General features: G+C 37.8%; 1 protein-coding gene across 3 annotated transcripts; it reads right to left on the reverse strand.

Annotated features, from left to right (window-relative positions):
- Window positions 1-1,578: 1,578 nt before the first annotated feature.
- CEP76 (centrosomal protein 76) lies at window positions 1,579-16,478 on the reverse strand. 3 transcript variants are annotated; one of them, XM_050891314.1, is made up of 12 exons: window positions 16,392-16,478; window positions 14,971-15,126; window positions 14,549-14,630; window positions 13,959-14,183; window positions 12,712-12,897; window positions 10,785-10,882; window positions 9,978-10,106; window positions 7,091-7,282; window positions 4,995-5,161; window positions 3,810-4,143; window positions 2,393-2,610; window positions 1,579-1,931 (listed from the first exon to the last, which is right to left on the reverse strand). In XM_050891314.1, exons 1-12 carry the CDS (start codon window positions 16,452-16,454, stop codon window positions 1,793-1,795), a joined length of 1,989 nt encoding a protein of 662 aa, XP_050747271.1. In that variant the 5' UTR covers window positions 16,455-16,478; the 3' UTR covers window positions 1,579-1,792. The 3 variants fall into 3 exon arrangements, with proteins under 3 accessions (XP_050747271.1, XP_050747272.1, XP_050747273.1); XM_050891315.1 differs by lacking the exon at window positions 13,959-14,183; XM_050891316.1 differs by lacking the exon at window positions 1,579-1,931 and having other exon boundaries at window positions 2,495-2,555.
- Between the last annotated feature and the right edge of the window lie 73 nt (window positions 16,479-16,551).

Raw genomic sequence — 16,551 nt, forward strand, 5'->3', positions numbered from 1 at the left:
ATAACTTAAAACTCACATAAAAAAACATTTCTATGTTTTTTTTTGTTTGGTATTCTAAAATCTTACCTACCACATGTAAAAGGACTCCCCTTAGCACCTGCTTTGTATGAATGACAAGACAGCACTGGGCAGCGTCCCCTTCTGAACACGCAGAGTACTGCATGCTGGAAAGGCCACCCAACGCCCAGCTCCCACGAGTGAGCTCCTGTTTCGCATTCCACTTTGAGTTGTATTGAACATGGGTGCTTTTTTCCTCTGGCAATGACATACATGTGTGTAACATACACTGCTGCAAATAACATACAACTAGTATTTAAATAAAGCTATTAAATTTAGCGATATTCACCATTCAGTATGATCCAGCCTTTCACATTATATTAGATATCATGAAAACAGTGGAGAAATTGTACTGTCTGAAGCTTTGATCGGGGTCCTGTACGCTGTGTAACAGGCAAATGAATATATTTTGATCTTTCAGGTGTAAAAAGGAAGATAACACAAAAACAGATTTGTAAAGTATTTTAAATCTGTTAGCAGCAGGGCCAGTAAGTACATAATGTAAAATCTCAAGTTAAAACCCAAGTGCTGCAGCAGGCGGTATTTAACACTTCTGGAAAAAAGACAAAAATAGTGTCACACTACCACACTGCTGATTAAATGTACGTGCAAAACGCCAACGTTCATTCCTGCTGTATGTGTTGCAAGCTTCTCCAGGATTATTTTTTTTTGCTCCAGCACCAGCAGAAAGAGATGGATCTTTCTTACAAGTAGAACAAAAGGAGGCGGACATGGCTATCAAAGATATGGAATGGCTTCTGCAGAAGAAATCAAATAATTTTGGATTCTTCAGCCTCAAAAAGAGATGGCTAGAATCCACGTGGTGAAAAACATGACAGGCATGGTATGGAGAAGTTTAATAAGTCCAATGGCTTGCCATTTCTCAAAGCATGAAGACTAAAAGACACTCAGCAAAATCATCACCCACAGGTTTAAGACAAACAAAACCATAGATGGATAATTAAGTATGGATCTGAGTGTCAGAATTAGACAAAATCATGAACGGTTGTTAAGCAAAATGGCCTGGCTACAACTTCTATCTCAGAAACTTCCTAAGCTAACGTCAGGAAAAAGGCATCAGGCTAAACTACTTTATCTAACCCAGAACAGCTATTCACATGTTCAGGTATCCAAGTCTTAATTTTAAATACTAAAAAAAAAAAAAACCAAAACAAAAAAAACCAACACCCTAAATTATTAAATTCATAGATTAACAAGATTACCTATACCTGACTGAACTGTTCTTAGAAGCTGAACGTAGAAGCTACTGCTAGGTCCAAGAGAGGCAGAAATAAATTTTGTTGTGGAAGTGACACATGCTTAAACTTTAGTATTTCTGGATCTCAGTCACTCACAAAGTACACCCTGGACGCTACACGGAGAAGAGAGGTAAAACAGAGTCTCTTACCCTGGACAGGTAAACCAGACTTTTTTCTAAATGAATTCTCACACCAATTCAGAACTGCAGAAGAGAAGCTAGTATTTTATGCACACATTTTAGTAACTTGACCCACATTCCTGTAAGTATTAAAAGTAACTTTTATTAAAAATAAGACTAAATTCTCTTTATAAATACAATCGTTACTGTGTACACAATCCTCTTCAATACACACGCTGTGGTATTCAAAATCAGTGGCATTTATATGAAATACAATATTAGTTTTTAACTGCATAATTTTACACCCACATACATTATTTTGCAGATCTAAAAAGGTATGAATGATTTTGGTTTTTTTCAAAGGACAGAGCGGTATTTACAAGCAAACATGATCCAAACAGCACATGCAGATTCAGGGTATGTAAACACTCGCACACGAACTGCAAGTCGCACTTGGTCTCCCCTACAACAGATTATTTCTTCACAAAAAGGAGATCTATATCACAAAAAGAAAAACAAGAGTAACAGATATTACTAAGCTATTATTAAAATTTTCAATTATATATGTGCAATTTTTTCAAATGTGACTAACACTTAAATAACAATGAGTGTCACGAGTCTGTCATTACAAATAATAATATTGTTCTATAGTGCAGGGGCTGTTGCCTTGGAGGAAAACGAGACCACTACTGATCATTTTTAACAAGTGCAGAGAAATCAAATTAACTCATCATTCTTTAATTTAACCCATGAGAAGTCTATCATCACTGAACTCACCAATGTAACATAAAAGCTCTGTACCCCATGACCCATTACATATACCACACAACTCTTCTTCCAGTTCTAATTTAAGGAAATTAATTTTCTTTAAATGCCATTATCAAAAAACCCGAGTTGCAATTCATAATTAAGTATTACTATTTGGTTTTAACGTATTATCTTTACATTTAAACTTACCGAAGACATGTGGCAAATGCTCTCCTGGCATTTCTGTATACAAAATGGATAGGAAACCCTTTAAATGTGTGACCTTCAGGTACCGCTCTTCTTACAGCATCCTGAAACTCTTCATTTCCTGCAGAAATACTTGTTGTACGTTCGAGCTCATAGGCTGCTAATGCTGGTGACAACAGATAGGACAGATGGTCATCCCAAACAGTAGAAAGGCCAAGATCCTGTGAGGCAAGTCACAGAATGATGACAACTATGCAGAATGAACATTAGGATATGACTAAGCTTGCATACTGTATAGATTCAAATAAACCCATGACAAATCTTTAATTTGTAGTTAATGGAAGCAAACCCATGAAGCAGTAAGATTTGTATATTGACTCACACACCAACTGGAAGAATCAAACACCACCAACAAAATATCAAACATTTAGCAAGAAATGAAGTTAGACTACTAGACTAGAACAAGACCAGCAGAGTTGAAACTAGATGTTTTAGCTACAGTATCTCTGCATGAAATTTAAGAAGATAGTGCATAAATACACAGCAAAAATATGGGAAAGATCAGCTAAGATTCACCTCACATTTTTCTAATCTCTCTCATGGAAACCCACTTCTGAAAAAACAATGCACAACAGCTCTCCAAAACACATACACATGTACACGCACCTTCCTCCTACCACCCCACAAATGCCAAGCAGTGGAAAAATCTACCACATATGTATTCAACATTGCATGAGACTCATACTCTTGAGAACTACTTGCCACCTCAAAGGCTGAGCATCGTGTGGGGAGATAAAAACAAAAACAACCAAAAAAACCCATTAAAACCAGGCATAAGCTAACAGGGATTTAAAATATCATCTCCTTCATATCCACCACAGGAAGAATCATTTTGGGCACTTTACGTCTTGTAAAAATCCTGATAAAGGACGAAACTAACTTCTAGAAATACCTTCTGATTTTGTAAAGCAGAGTAAGATCATGAAAGCTGAAAGCCTGCTTTTATCTAGGGACCAAAAACATTTGTGATGGATAGGCAAAGCCCACTAACAACCAGATTTGATCTTCCTAGCTCTTTTACAGACCACTCACAGGTAGCCTGCAGGTGCCAGTAAGCTGAAGATCACAGACCCAGAAAGAGAGGCAAAGGCAGGGTGGGGGGAAGAGCCCACATGTGAGGCTACGAATCACCACTGCAAATAGTAAGTATGACGTCTAAACTAGCTCAATACAGTCTTTCCGAACAATTTTTTCAGTTATTTCACTTTTCACATACTGCATTTCTGCAAAAGCTGATGGAAAACACATTGCAAAGATATGAGTATGTGAACTAACAAATGGCTATCCAAAACAAGTATACAGTAAAAACATGAACCTTTATTACTGCAACAGATCAATGACAACCTTTAAACAGTATTACCTTTCTGTGTTCAGAGACCAGTATTCTCAGCTGCAATTCTATCTCATTGCTTGTTACCGCAGCATCTATTGTGGAAGCACACAGAGGAGGAAAAGGGGGAACTGAAGATGTTGTTCCAGGGGGACATACAGATTTTATTGCTTCTCCACTCATGGGTTTCCATTTAGATTCATCATGTAGGTCAAACACACAGACCTCCACAGCATCAGAGGGCTGACAATTTCCGAAGAACTTTTGATGGTTGAAGATACAACCTATTGTGCGATAAGGATACAGTGGCTTGGGTTGTGCAACTACCGGAGGGTCATCAGGGTTGATGGGTCTGTGGATGTACCTAATCAAAAACATTCAATTTCTTATTAATACACCTTATTTCAAGGCAAGGTAAAAATATTTAGATGGGACAGATAGAAGCCATTTCTCCTTTTAAAAATATAAGTCAAGTTTGTTAACTTTTTTTTTTCCCAAAATGGCATTCATTTATTTACAGAAAAGCAATTATACACATTTTGGAGGCATAACATACAATGAAATAACACATCACTTTTTTTCTTTAAATCTAGAAAAATAAGCTGATTAATCAAGCAGATACTCAACAGCAATGAAATTTTGCAACTATAACAACATACCCATACAGTTTCCCCAATATTTATCACATTTGGAGAAATAAATCTTCAACTGCTAATCATAGGATACACAAAGAGTGGCAAAACAGAACTGCTTATTTTCAACACTGGTTCAAACAGGTTCCAGAAGCTTTGGAATACAGAACAACTACATGTGCCCTTCTAAAATGACTCGAGAGAGATCTCAGAGAACTTGCAGAGACTTCTGCAGAGGAAAAAAGTAATGTAACACTGATTTCACAGATGAAATAAGAAAAAAAAAATGGGTTCCTAAACAATCATGTCAGATTTAATCATCTGCTTTACAAATGATGGCAGCGATAGCATCAATGGCAATCAGCTACCGTAAGACACAAAACAATTACTATACGGTATTAAAGCCACTGAAAACTATATTACAAACTGTTGAAATATTTCACCTCACACTAAACCAGTTATTTTCCAAACAAAAGTGGTACACAGAAGAAAGATTCAAAGACAAAAGTCACCTGGATTACAAAAATATCCCACGCAAACCTCAACAGACATTGTTCAGTTTTCTTATATTCCTTTTACTCACCTATGTCCTGTTAAGCTCTCCCAAAAAGTAATTGTTCCATCAGTTCCACAAGTCATTACCCAAGTGTGCGGGACTCCTTTTGCTTTTGTTCCAACACACACAAAGGCTTCCAATCCAAATCCAAGAAGAAGACTGCACAGAAGGTTAGCATGATCTTCACAGTCACCCTAGACAGTAAATATTAGTAAGTTGGTTTGAGTATCAGGCACGGATAGAATCTTGAAGAAAGAAAATAGTGATATTTCTCTAACCATTATTTAACAAGTCATGTTTCCCTCCTGTTTACCTAAAGCATGTATCAGAAGTCAGGAGTTTAAGGTTTAAACTTGATAAGTTTTAGTTTTCTGTAACAGAATAAATCAGTTAAAAATAGTAGCATGTTCTAATGATAGACTATTTATATTTCTTATTCAAATATAGTGTTATTTGAATATCCAAATTAATAGTGGAAAACATTTCTTAGGGTTACAAAGATACCTTCAAGTAATCCAAATCTATTGAGCCGTGAAGACAAAACCAATATTCTAATTAAACGTAAAAACGTATATAAGGCAAATATCTGAGGTAATACTAGAAATTACACAGTATTTTCACAGTTAGGAAATTTAGTCACTTAATAAAACGTAATTCTACTGTTATTTCACTGCCTTGAATGTGTTGTCAAAGTTCAGAAATTAAACAAAGATAAAACAAACCCCCCCACAGATCTAACTATAAACCAGCTGAAAGTCATGTGTAGCTGCTTTTCCCGTCAGTCAGAAAAAATTTCTTTCATAAATACATTACTACCATTGATAATTCACAGAAAAAAATTTCCAAATGTGATGTCTAATATTCTTTGTCTCTTAAGTTCCTTACAAATGTTAGCTGTAAAGTAAGAACAAAAATTCCTCTTGCAATGAAGCCTTCATAATACAAAGCACAGTATTCAGAAGCAGAAGAGTAAGGCTCTTTAGTCAAATACTATTCAGAATGTTGAAAATGTAAAATTCAGTGTTCTTGGATGTATCTGTTCATGACACAGATAACACAATCTTCCCTTACCATAGTGTACAAGGGAAATACACAGAAAAGTAGGTTTAAATAAGTTTCTAGTGAACATGTGTGCATTTAATAATTCCACACCACTTTTCACAAGAAAAATAATAATGGTCCAGCTAGTGTCTCAGGGGCTAAATTCAGCTGTTTTCTATACAGCTTTCCACTTCTGCCTTGGAGAAAACCCTGTCTGTGTGCCTCCAAACACAATGGTCCTCAGACTCGAAGTCGCTACCATCATCTCCACCTGAAAGCCAGTGGGTAGCCAGTGGTGCCTTTATATGGTACCTATGCGTGATATGATATTCAGAGACAACAGCTAATGCCTGTTCTGTGTGGTCTTTGAAACAGGCCTAAAAATTGGGATACAGCTCCTGCTGCCAAGAAGAACACATCTTTTTAATACAAACACATCAGTGACATTATTTTTGAATGCAGAAGTATCTCAGTGGCAATGAAAAGCACCAACCACTCCAAAGAGGTATTAAAAGGGATCACTATTACTTATACAACAGAAGAGCTATAATCCAGAATGAGTTACAATTTGTTTCATTTATTATAGTCATATGATACGATACAAGAGCCAGATCACCAAGAACTAGGCTGAAACTTTTAGTGAAAATCCCTATCTTGCAAAAATGGAATGTAAAGACTTGTCAGTATATTTTACCCCATTTAAAAAACCTAGTTTTTCAAACAAGACTTTTTCAACTCTTCCTGGATTAGTCTAGAATTTAAACTAGTGTCCTGCACACTAGCATGGATTCACTGAATAATTATATGGGATCTTAGAAAAGCAAATGAAGAAAAGCAAGCTCACTGTCAAACAGATATATTGACAAATGGACTCCAACAATAGCTGTAAAGAAAGTCTGCTCCAAAGCCTTCTTGTCTATTATTTAACATGCTTCTCTTTAAAAAGATCTTAAACAAATTACTGTAACAGAATTCTCCAAATTTGATTCAATCCATGTATTTGCAGCCCGTTTTAAATTACCGACTTCAGTTAGAACATGATACCAACTCTGTTGTGTCACACAAGGACTATTTTCACATACCTTGTTTCTACATAAAAAAGCAAGAAGGGTGCACCACTGTTCTTGTTTGCCACCACCTCCTCCAATGACAGGAGCCCTTTCATAACCCAGGACACTGACAAATCGTGCTGCTTGTCTAGGTGTGTCTAGTAACCGGCCAGCCCGAAGTGGTCTGATATATGAACACACTGGACGGTTTACTCCATTTTCATCCTGAACATATAAAATATGGTTATTTGGCAGCCATGCAAAGATCACAAAAGATTTATCTTAACTTAGACTGTCTTTTTTGCAATGGGATTTATTCTCCCTGAAATAAATATCACTGAAAAATATTAAGACACAAAAATACTTCTAGAATTAAGACACAAGACCATTAAGGCAACTCATTTAGAGACTAATTACAGTTAGATTTTTCTGCTGGATATGTCACTCGTAGGACATTCCGGACTAAATGTTCGAACACCTGGAGTAACACAGGCTGCAATTCATTTTCTTAAATGGGTGAGGAACTGTTCATGCTCCACCCACTATCAATTTCCACATTAAAAAACAAACCAAAACAAATCCAGACACACATCAAAACCCACAATAAACCCAAAAAACAACCCCCCCAAAAAACGTTAAACACTCAGCAGCTGATTTTAGAGTTTAAAAGGTGTCTATTTGCTTCCGAATTTGAATACCTCTTGTCATAACACCAAAAAGCAGTAAAATTTACTCACAACGAAGTAACTAGATTTATGTAAATTAAGAGGTAATAATACTAAGAACTTCCAATTTCTTGGAAAAAATAAAAAAATAAGATGACTGGAAAAAGGTCTGTTTTATTACATGCTGCAGGGAAATACTATATTATAAACTATTAAAACTATTTCAAGAAGTATAGAACTCTTCCTCACTGGGCTGAATGGGTACTTTTATGTTCATGTATTTCAAAAAGGGATCAAAGCCTTTTAAATCTCTGCAGCTTCAGGAAATTATGGTCTCGTACTTTTACTGTAGTCACATATTGCCCCCATTAATGTTTTGTCATGCTTTTCCAGCAAGTTGGTGTCAGAAAAGCAGCATTTATTTGAAGCTGACTGGAATCCTGTTGAAAATCATTTCACAGCTTGAAAGCAATCAAAAAAAAATGACAGGCAGGATTCATTATTTAATATAGTTTTATATATATAATGCATGCTTCTGCATTACACATATGAAACTGGATAGTAACTAAATTATCAAACAATTCTGATAATCTCATTTCTGTTCCCAGAAATGAGAAAGGCCATTAAGGGCAGTTTTACTAACATTTGCTATGGTCGGTGGGAGACTCAAGATAAGCTCTCTATAGGTACTGAACTAGCAGGGAGCCTAGTTCCTATAGCATTCTGAGGGTTGCCAATTTCTATACTGGTCTGTAACAAAGAACTTAGTCCTCTCATCCTATCCACAAACCCTTCCCCCTCCAACCTTCTTCCCAACCCTACTGTAGCTTTCTGGGTGGAGAAAGTAGAATACCATTAATCCATACATTGCTTTATTCTCAAAATAGGACAAGTCCCATTATTACCTCATGTCCCCAGCCAAACTCCCAGTTCTAGAATTCCCTGTTTAATTATGTATTTGTTTCTCTATACACTCTTCCCTGAAACCCTTAAGCCTTTGTATTGGGTCTGGTTGGAATGGAGATAATTTTCTTCATAGCAGCCACTATGTTGCTGTGTTTTAGATCTGTGACCAAAACAGTGTTGGTAACACACCAGTGTTAACTGAGCAGTGCTTGCACAGTGTCAAGGCCTTCTCTCTTTCTCATTCTGCCCCGACACGGAGTAGGTTTGGGCTGGATAAAAGGCTGGGAGGGGACACAGCCAGGACAGCTGACCTGAATTGACCAAAGGGATATTCCATGCCATATAGCATCATGTTCAGCAATAAAACTGGTGGGGGTGGGGAACGGACTTTTTCTAAACTTGCCCCTGCTTGGAGACTAGCTGGGCATCAGCCTGCTGGTGGGAGGTGGTGAGTGATTGTCTTTGCATCACTTTTTTCCTCACTCTTCCTTTCTTTCTTTCCTTCACTTATTAAACCATCTTTATCTTGACCCATGAGTTATTCCTTGCTTTCACCCTTTCTATTCTCTCCCCGATCCTGCTGGGGTGGAGGGAGTGACTGACTGGGTGGGGGCTCAGCTGCTGGCTGGGATTTGGAAGTTCACATCACTACTGAACACTCACAGTACAGCCAGAATGAAAGTTGTTACTTCACTGAAGAGTAGGCACAGATTGCTTCAGGACATTACTTTGAGATAGTAAGTTACTGCACATTATCTGTGCTAGGAAAATTGCTACTACGCAAGCTAAATTCATAGCATGAAAAATGCAAGGATCATACCATTCCTTTTACTGAGGGAGAGTTACCAAGGAGCAACTGACACAGTAATTTATTAGCCTACAATAATTATGTCCATAGCTATCGTGTGACATTAACCAGACAGATTGTTTTACAGACCACACAGAGCTCAAATATTGTGTGGATCTGTTCTAACAGATCTAGTAAGTCCATTTTTTATAACTGTTTTATCTGGTATGAAATTTGTTTGAAATAGTTTGCACAGATCACTTAAGTCTTTGCCATTTGTGAGTATTCAAGGAAAAGACTAAACAGGCTTTATCACCTCATACATCAAAGGTGGCTGGAGCAACCTTTCTGTCTGCACCATGCTATTAAGCTTCAATACACAAACAGAAGTTCAATCCTTACAAATTTCATTTTTTGCATGATACACCACACGTAGCCCTGACCTGAATGTAACCATGTCATAAATCTGTATAGATTCTATATACACATAAACTTCAAAATATATAAAAAAATAAAAAGATAACTTAAAGAAAGGATTGGTCTATTTGTAAAATTTACAAACCTGTGCAAAAATCTTTACTAGCCTTATGTTGTGTGTAGGCCTAATCTGTAGGTATTCTCTCCACCATTGTTTAGCATATACAAGAAATAACCGTTCTTTTTCTGCTGTTTTCTGATGTTCCAAAGCAAACTGCAGGTAAGAAAAACATAACCAATCACACACATATTAATTCCAAACAGGAAAAAAAACCCATAATAAATAAGTACATTAACACCAAATCCTGGCATATGTAAAATAAAGCTTAATATTTAAAGTGTGCCACACAAACGCTGAAGAATAGTATTTTTAAATGAAAATCCAATGAACAAAAACCTCAAGTTACATTTCTTGTTTGCAGGCTTGTTATCAAGCTTGACTGAAGTAGTGTTCATCTTTAGTGATGCATTTCTGTACAGAAGGATTGCTCAGCTTTTGATGTGCATAAGAATATCTGCATGCACCTTCGGGCCAACATTTACTGGCTTTCTAGGCAGAACAGCTGACTTGAAATTATGGTTTCAAATGGGAAAGAGAGCAAGAAAACATACACTACCTGAAGAAAATTAGGTATATTGCGTCTTTCTTATTTTTCTTCTTAAATTTTTGATACAAGTAATTAGAAAAACTACTAAAGTAGTATTTCAAATAATGTTCAGTATAAACAAAGTAGTTTAAAAAAGGTAATTATATTTAAATTTAATGGGAAAAAAAAAAAGAAGTATCGAGCATTGAAAATCCCACAGCCCTCAACATCTACAAGTAATTCTATACTGAGCTTCCCCCCTGCCCCAATAAAGGAACAAGTCAGCCCTCCCAAAAATTACTTACTTGAGTATTAGTTACTTCTGAAGACAGTGTCTTATTAAGCTGTGGATACATTTCCAGTCTGATGTTTAAAACACCAACAGAAACCTTTGATTCTGTACCTTTGAACCACAATAAGTTTTGATCAGTTCTCTCAAATTCAATTTACTTAGGACATTTCAGCCAGGCAGGAGTAAATAATTAAAATAAGTATGTTAGCTATATAATCACAAAAAGTAACTAAACTTCTTGAAATATATGCAAAATAAGCATCTTTATTTAAATTTCAAACTCAAATGAGGCTGTAAGAAAGCATAATCTGGCCAAAAAAGCAGACATCTAGATCCGAGATAATTATCCAAGGCCCTCTTTGTAGCCAGTACTGGGACATATGAGATGAATGGCATTCCAGAAACATCTAGAATAGGCGTCTAAAATCGAGTAGGAGAGTCACACACTGTCAAAGTGCCTATTCCTACTGATTACACAAGTAGCTCAAATTTAAGCAGTTGGAAATAAGTGAAGTTCATCTTCCCCAAGACACAGTTTATTATGAAGGACCTAGAATGCCATACAAATAGATTAATCAACTTAAAAAAACCAAACCAACAAACAAATGAACAACAAAACCCCACAAACCTAATGTTGTTGCATAATGCTGAAAATTTACAATTACATAAAGAACAAGAAGCATTACAAAACAATAGAAAGATGGGATTATAAACAATACAAGCAACAGAAGCATCACACAGCAGTTTGTCTATCTGAGATGGCAGCATGCTTTGATGTTCTTGATGCATTTTGTACAATGACAAGACTTTAGAAGAGGCAAAAAGCACTGGATTTACTGGATTGATACTTTATTACTTGGAAAAAAAGCTACTGATAATTAGATTTAACTCCTCCCATCACCCACTTGAGTATTAAACTCAACTTATTTGTTATGCATTTCCAAGTCATTATAAATAAGAAGCTCTCCATGTGAGAGACTATCCAAACCCATACTGGTTACTAAAGTTTTGCCAATGTCAGCATTTTCAGAAGGAAATGAAGCTAACAAACATATTAGCAAATAAGCTTACTAGATTTGTATTCGCTGGATAAAACACTGCACCACCAAATCACCCCCCCCCCCCCGCCAAAGCAGGCAATAGTGATAACAATCAGGAATAACTTACGTAGTATATCCAATCTTCAAAATATTTTGAAGGTATAATTTAATCTCTTTTGAAACTATCAAGAACTGCTCACCTACCTAACAGGTAGAGAAACTCAGATAAAGAATACTCAAATGACTCAGCAGCTACTACTTGACCAAACTCTGGGATAGCTAGCATAGGAAGTCATGATAAATCAAGTCCTAGATCTAGTCTTCATCCACTAAATCATAATATCCTAAAAACTTAGGTTGGAACTCCTAAAAAGGGGAGTGGGGACAAGTGACACACAAAAATACAGACGTATACTAACTGCTAAGCACCTAAACAAAGCTGTTCAACGCTTCTGTCAGAAAACATGCCTCCAGCTACTGGAATAAATGGCAGCACAGCAGAGATCACTTTCTCTAGCAGTTGCTAGTTCGCTATGAAAGGGACACAAGCTAGATTTTACTCTTCAGTGCACCAGTCTGATATATTCCTGGAGACCAATTGGTTGACTTTTGTTTGGTTGGTTTGGTTTTGATAACTTATCCAGATTTTGCAGAAAATCAGTAGTGGGAGTTCCCAGACATGAGGGTCATTACAACACAGGATCTGGAATACACATTTTTAGTATTTTGGTAACAGAAAAATCTGACCATTAGTCTCCTACACATTTTCTAAAGATACCTTATAGTAATTTATGAGTTGAACTAAAATTAAACTACAACATAAATACTGCTTTAAGCTTATAAGCAAGCTCGGTATCCAATATTTTAAGTCATCATTACAGCCTTATTATTTATCCTTACCTACACCCAGAAGTTCAACAGCAACATTTGTTATGCCATTCTCTGCAGCCAAGACAGATCGCCACTCCAAGAAATAGGATGCTACTAGTGTAGTCTCACCAAATGTGTCTGTTTTGATCAGAACCATATGCACTGGATCACATATAGATAACATAGTGGTTGCATCCACCATTTTACTTCCATCACCTGCCATTATTAAACCAAGATAAGACAGCAAGAATATTACCATCCCAAGTCCTCCTCAAAATTAAAAAAGTATGCGTTTACATTCATTGCATACATTGCATTTTAAGAAAAATCCCACGTCCAGAAGTATAAGCAATTATCCCATCTTAAAATCAAACTCAGTTTAGGACAAAGCTACAGAAAGATTACAGTTAATTTACAGAGAAGATAAAAAGATTCCTATAGTTGAGTACTCCAATGTAACTGGTTCAACTGCACAAAAATTAAAATGGAATTAGCATTTAAGAAAATAAAGAATATTAAAGCACCATTAAGTAAAAGCAATTGAAAAATATTCTTTTAATAAGGTGGAGTGTGTCAGGTCAACTTACTATACATCAGTATTTAGGAAACAATTTTCTCTGTAGTTAAGCTTGACCCTATGATATAAACTGCTCCATGAGCGGCAGAATTAACAAAATCTGGTTTTCTTTGAATTTGTGGTATATTCACTCCCTTCCCCAAGTCCAACTGCAGTAACTCTGGCTTTCTCTTTGTTGCCTGATATTCCATAAGCTATCCTGGATTTCTACAAGATTCAGACAATATCCGGAAGTGTCTTCATAACATATTTAGCTCCTACCATGTTCCCTGGCTACCAACAGAAGAATGGTAATACAGGTTGTGGATGACTGACTCTTCTGCAGGTGTTTGCCAACTGGTACGCAAAATGACCTCACACTGAAGTTTTTCCTTCCATATGATAACAAATTTACATTACCCTTCTTCAACTGTCAGCACAAAGTTCATGAAAATCACAGCCACCTTAGTATCTCTTGCCATCTCTGAGACTTATCATCTCACTGCCAATTATGGATAAAGTTGGTCAAATTCAAAAGTTATTTAGAGTGGAAAAGAAGGAAAAGAAGAGGCAAGAGTAGAGAAAGATCTACAAGTGGTATAACCTAATAATCAGATTCCTTAGGAAAACATGGTAAAAAATAGGAAAGAAAGCCACTAAATATCAAATGTATTTCACAATAACTCTGAAGTCAGAAAAAAACCCGATCGCAACAGCTTACCTAGGCTATCCTTGTGTACTTCAAGTAAAAAACCATCATGAAAATCTGGCTCACAGGCACAGGGTACAGGTTTAGAACGGAAGCGCTGATTTCGAAAATGTAAACACAGAGTAAAGGTAGAACAGATTTGGCCAGGCAGAGGCTCCGGCTCCTGAAGATGTTCCAGAAAAGCTTTTCCACCCAAAACCTGAAGGTAAAGATACCTCCGTGTTGGGTCAATGTTAGCTGTAAAGCGTAGCAATAAAAATGAAGAGACTACAAACAGATCTTAGGAAGCATGTTCAATATCAGTTAACTAACAGGAGACTAGAAAAAAAGAAACTTTTTTGAAACAAGTGCTTAGGAGAAAGTAATTTTAAAATGTATGGAAGTTATCTTAATGTAAAATAAATGAAATTTTTTTAAAAAGTCATATTTTATGCGACACTAATTTCTGCTGCTTACATGAATTTATCTCCTGTAGATAAGCAGGAAAAACATCCACCTTTATGCCAGTTCATACTGGATTACTAATTCAGAGTTCAAAAATCATAGACTTCAAATTTCTCTCAAAACTATGATCCAAATATTAAAATAAACAAGCAACATACTTTTTTTCAAAACTGGTGGTTCTCTGTCAACAAAATGTGTTGATGGTTTTGGAGCTGAAGTCCTCTCCTTTTCATTCACATCCTGGAATTACAATTAAGACTTTTTAAGGTGTCAAGGGATGCAACAGTGCTCTTATTGCAGTCTTCTAAAAATTAAAGAATCCTCCATTTCAACTGAATGCCATTCCTCAAGTATGCTCCCTTCTAGTACTTGAGATGTAACGAAACTGAACAAATACTTTCAATGTAGTATTACCATTAAACCAATTTTAGCATATGCATTAAGCTGTTCTGCTCCTAATATGTCACAAATCAGTAAAGCCATTACAAACCTTTAGAAGTAGCGAGTTTTCACTTTGTCAAAACACCAAGTCAGTAAGAGGAATAAGCAAAAATATTTTCACTCTTCAAAAGCTACTTACAGTTACAAACTTAAGTTCCTTCATAACATCATCAATGATTCCTCGTTGTCTTAAGGCTTTTATCAGATCTTCTGTGGATAACTGCTGATGCTCAGGTGCTAACTCTTCACGTATAGTCTCAGCCAGAACTTCTCTGATCCTGCCATGGACATCCATCTGAAAGAAAATTCACTATATGCTATAAATACAAGCTCTTTGTATGGCAGCGAATATGACTAAACAGTCACTCTATAAGACTAAAGGTAATCTCCTAGGAACACAGAAATAACTACACCAAAATATTAATCCTTTCAGAACTAATCAAACAAGTCACAGTATCACACCAAAGCAGCTCTACCAGTTAAAAAAATCATGAGCATACCAAACCTGAGCATTTTCACTGCTCTTGACAGCATCCCCTGCCTTGAACTTCCCTCCTTACAAACAGGTCTGCAAATCCATCAATTATAAAATGGTCACTGTTTTAATTTCTTGTCTCCCTCAAAATACAATAATAGTTTCTTATTTTTTAAGGGGAAAAGTACACCTTTATACACTTGTAGGTAAGGCATAAAAGTAATAAATCTCCATTGCAAGCTTCCCCTATGCTCAAAGGGCAATCAGACAATTTCTGTCCTTCATTTCAGCTGTGAAACTGCATGGATTTGTAAAGCTGTTTCTCACAAAGGAAAGATGTTAAGGCCACAGCCACTGGGACCTGAAATACTTTGCGATATTAGAGTTAAACCATTCGTATTTATTTCCCTGTTAGTTCAAGTCCCAGCCCGAGAACCTCGCTCAAAAAGCAGCAAGTAATAAATAAAATAAATTTAAAAAAAAAGCCTCAGTCTCAAGGTGCTGACCCCGCCGCTCAGCCCGCCAGTGCCTCGGGCCTCGCTCCCGCGGCTCCCCCGCTCGGCCGACACCGCTGCTGTCCTCTCCCTGCCCTTAACGGGGCAGCGACACAGAATGAGAGCAGCAACGTGGGCGGGGACGGGGACGGGACCGAGGCGGCGGCGGCCAGGACGGCAGGGGCCTCAGCTCCGTCTCTCTGTAAGCCCAGGAAAGAGGAGATGAGGGCGAGAAGTGGAAGCGGTAGGAGACGGCGGGGAAAAGGCCGCAAGGCGAGGCAGTGATTAGACGAGAGCGCGAACCGCCGCTGGCCCTCCTGGAAGGGGGCGCAAACGCCACTAAGGCCAAACGGCGCCTGGAAACCAACTGAAGCGGCTGAAGTAGGAAAAACAAAGCAGGGCGAGGGAGCGGGCACGGAGCGAGCACGCTGCATACCCTGCTACCACCTCAGCGGGCACTGCTGTCACCAAGGGCCGGGGGTCCGCACCGCCGACACGGGCAGCAGCAAAGCCCGGCCGGGCCCCCGCTCCCCCGGGGCTTCCCCTGGCAAGAGAAGTCGCTCCGCCGCTCTACCGCAGAGACGCCCCCACCTTGACCAGCTGCTGGTGGATGATTTGCTTTAGCTCGGAGGCTTTCTTCGGCGGCAGCGACATGGCGGCAGGGCAGGCCAGGAACCGCGACGCTTCCCGCCCCGGGAGGAGGCGGGGGGAGGGGGCCGGGAGACCGCGCGACGCGGGCGAGGCACCGCCC

This window comes from Gymnogyps californianus, chromosome 2 (assembly GCF_018139145.2).
Source record: "Gymnogyps californianus isolate 813 chromosome 2, ASM1813914v2, whole genome shotgun sequence".
Lineage (NCBI taxonomy): Eukaryota > Metazoa > Chordata > Aves > Accipitriformes > Cathartidae > Gymnogyps > Gymnogyps californianus.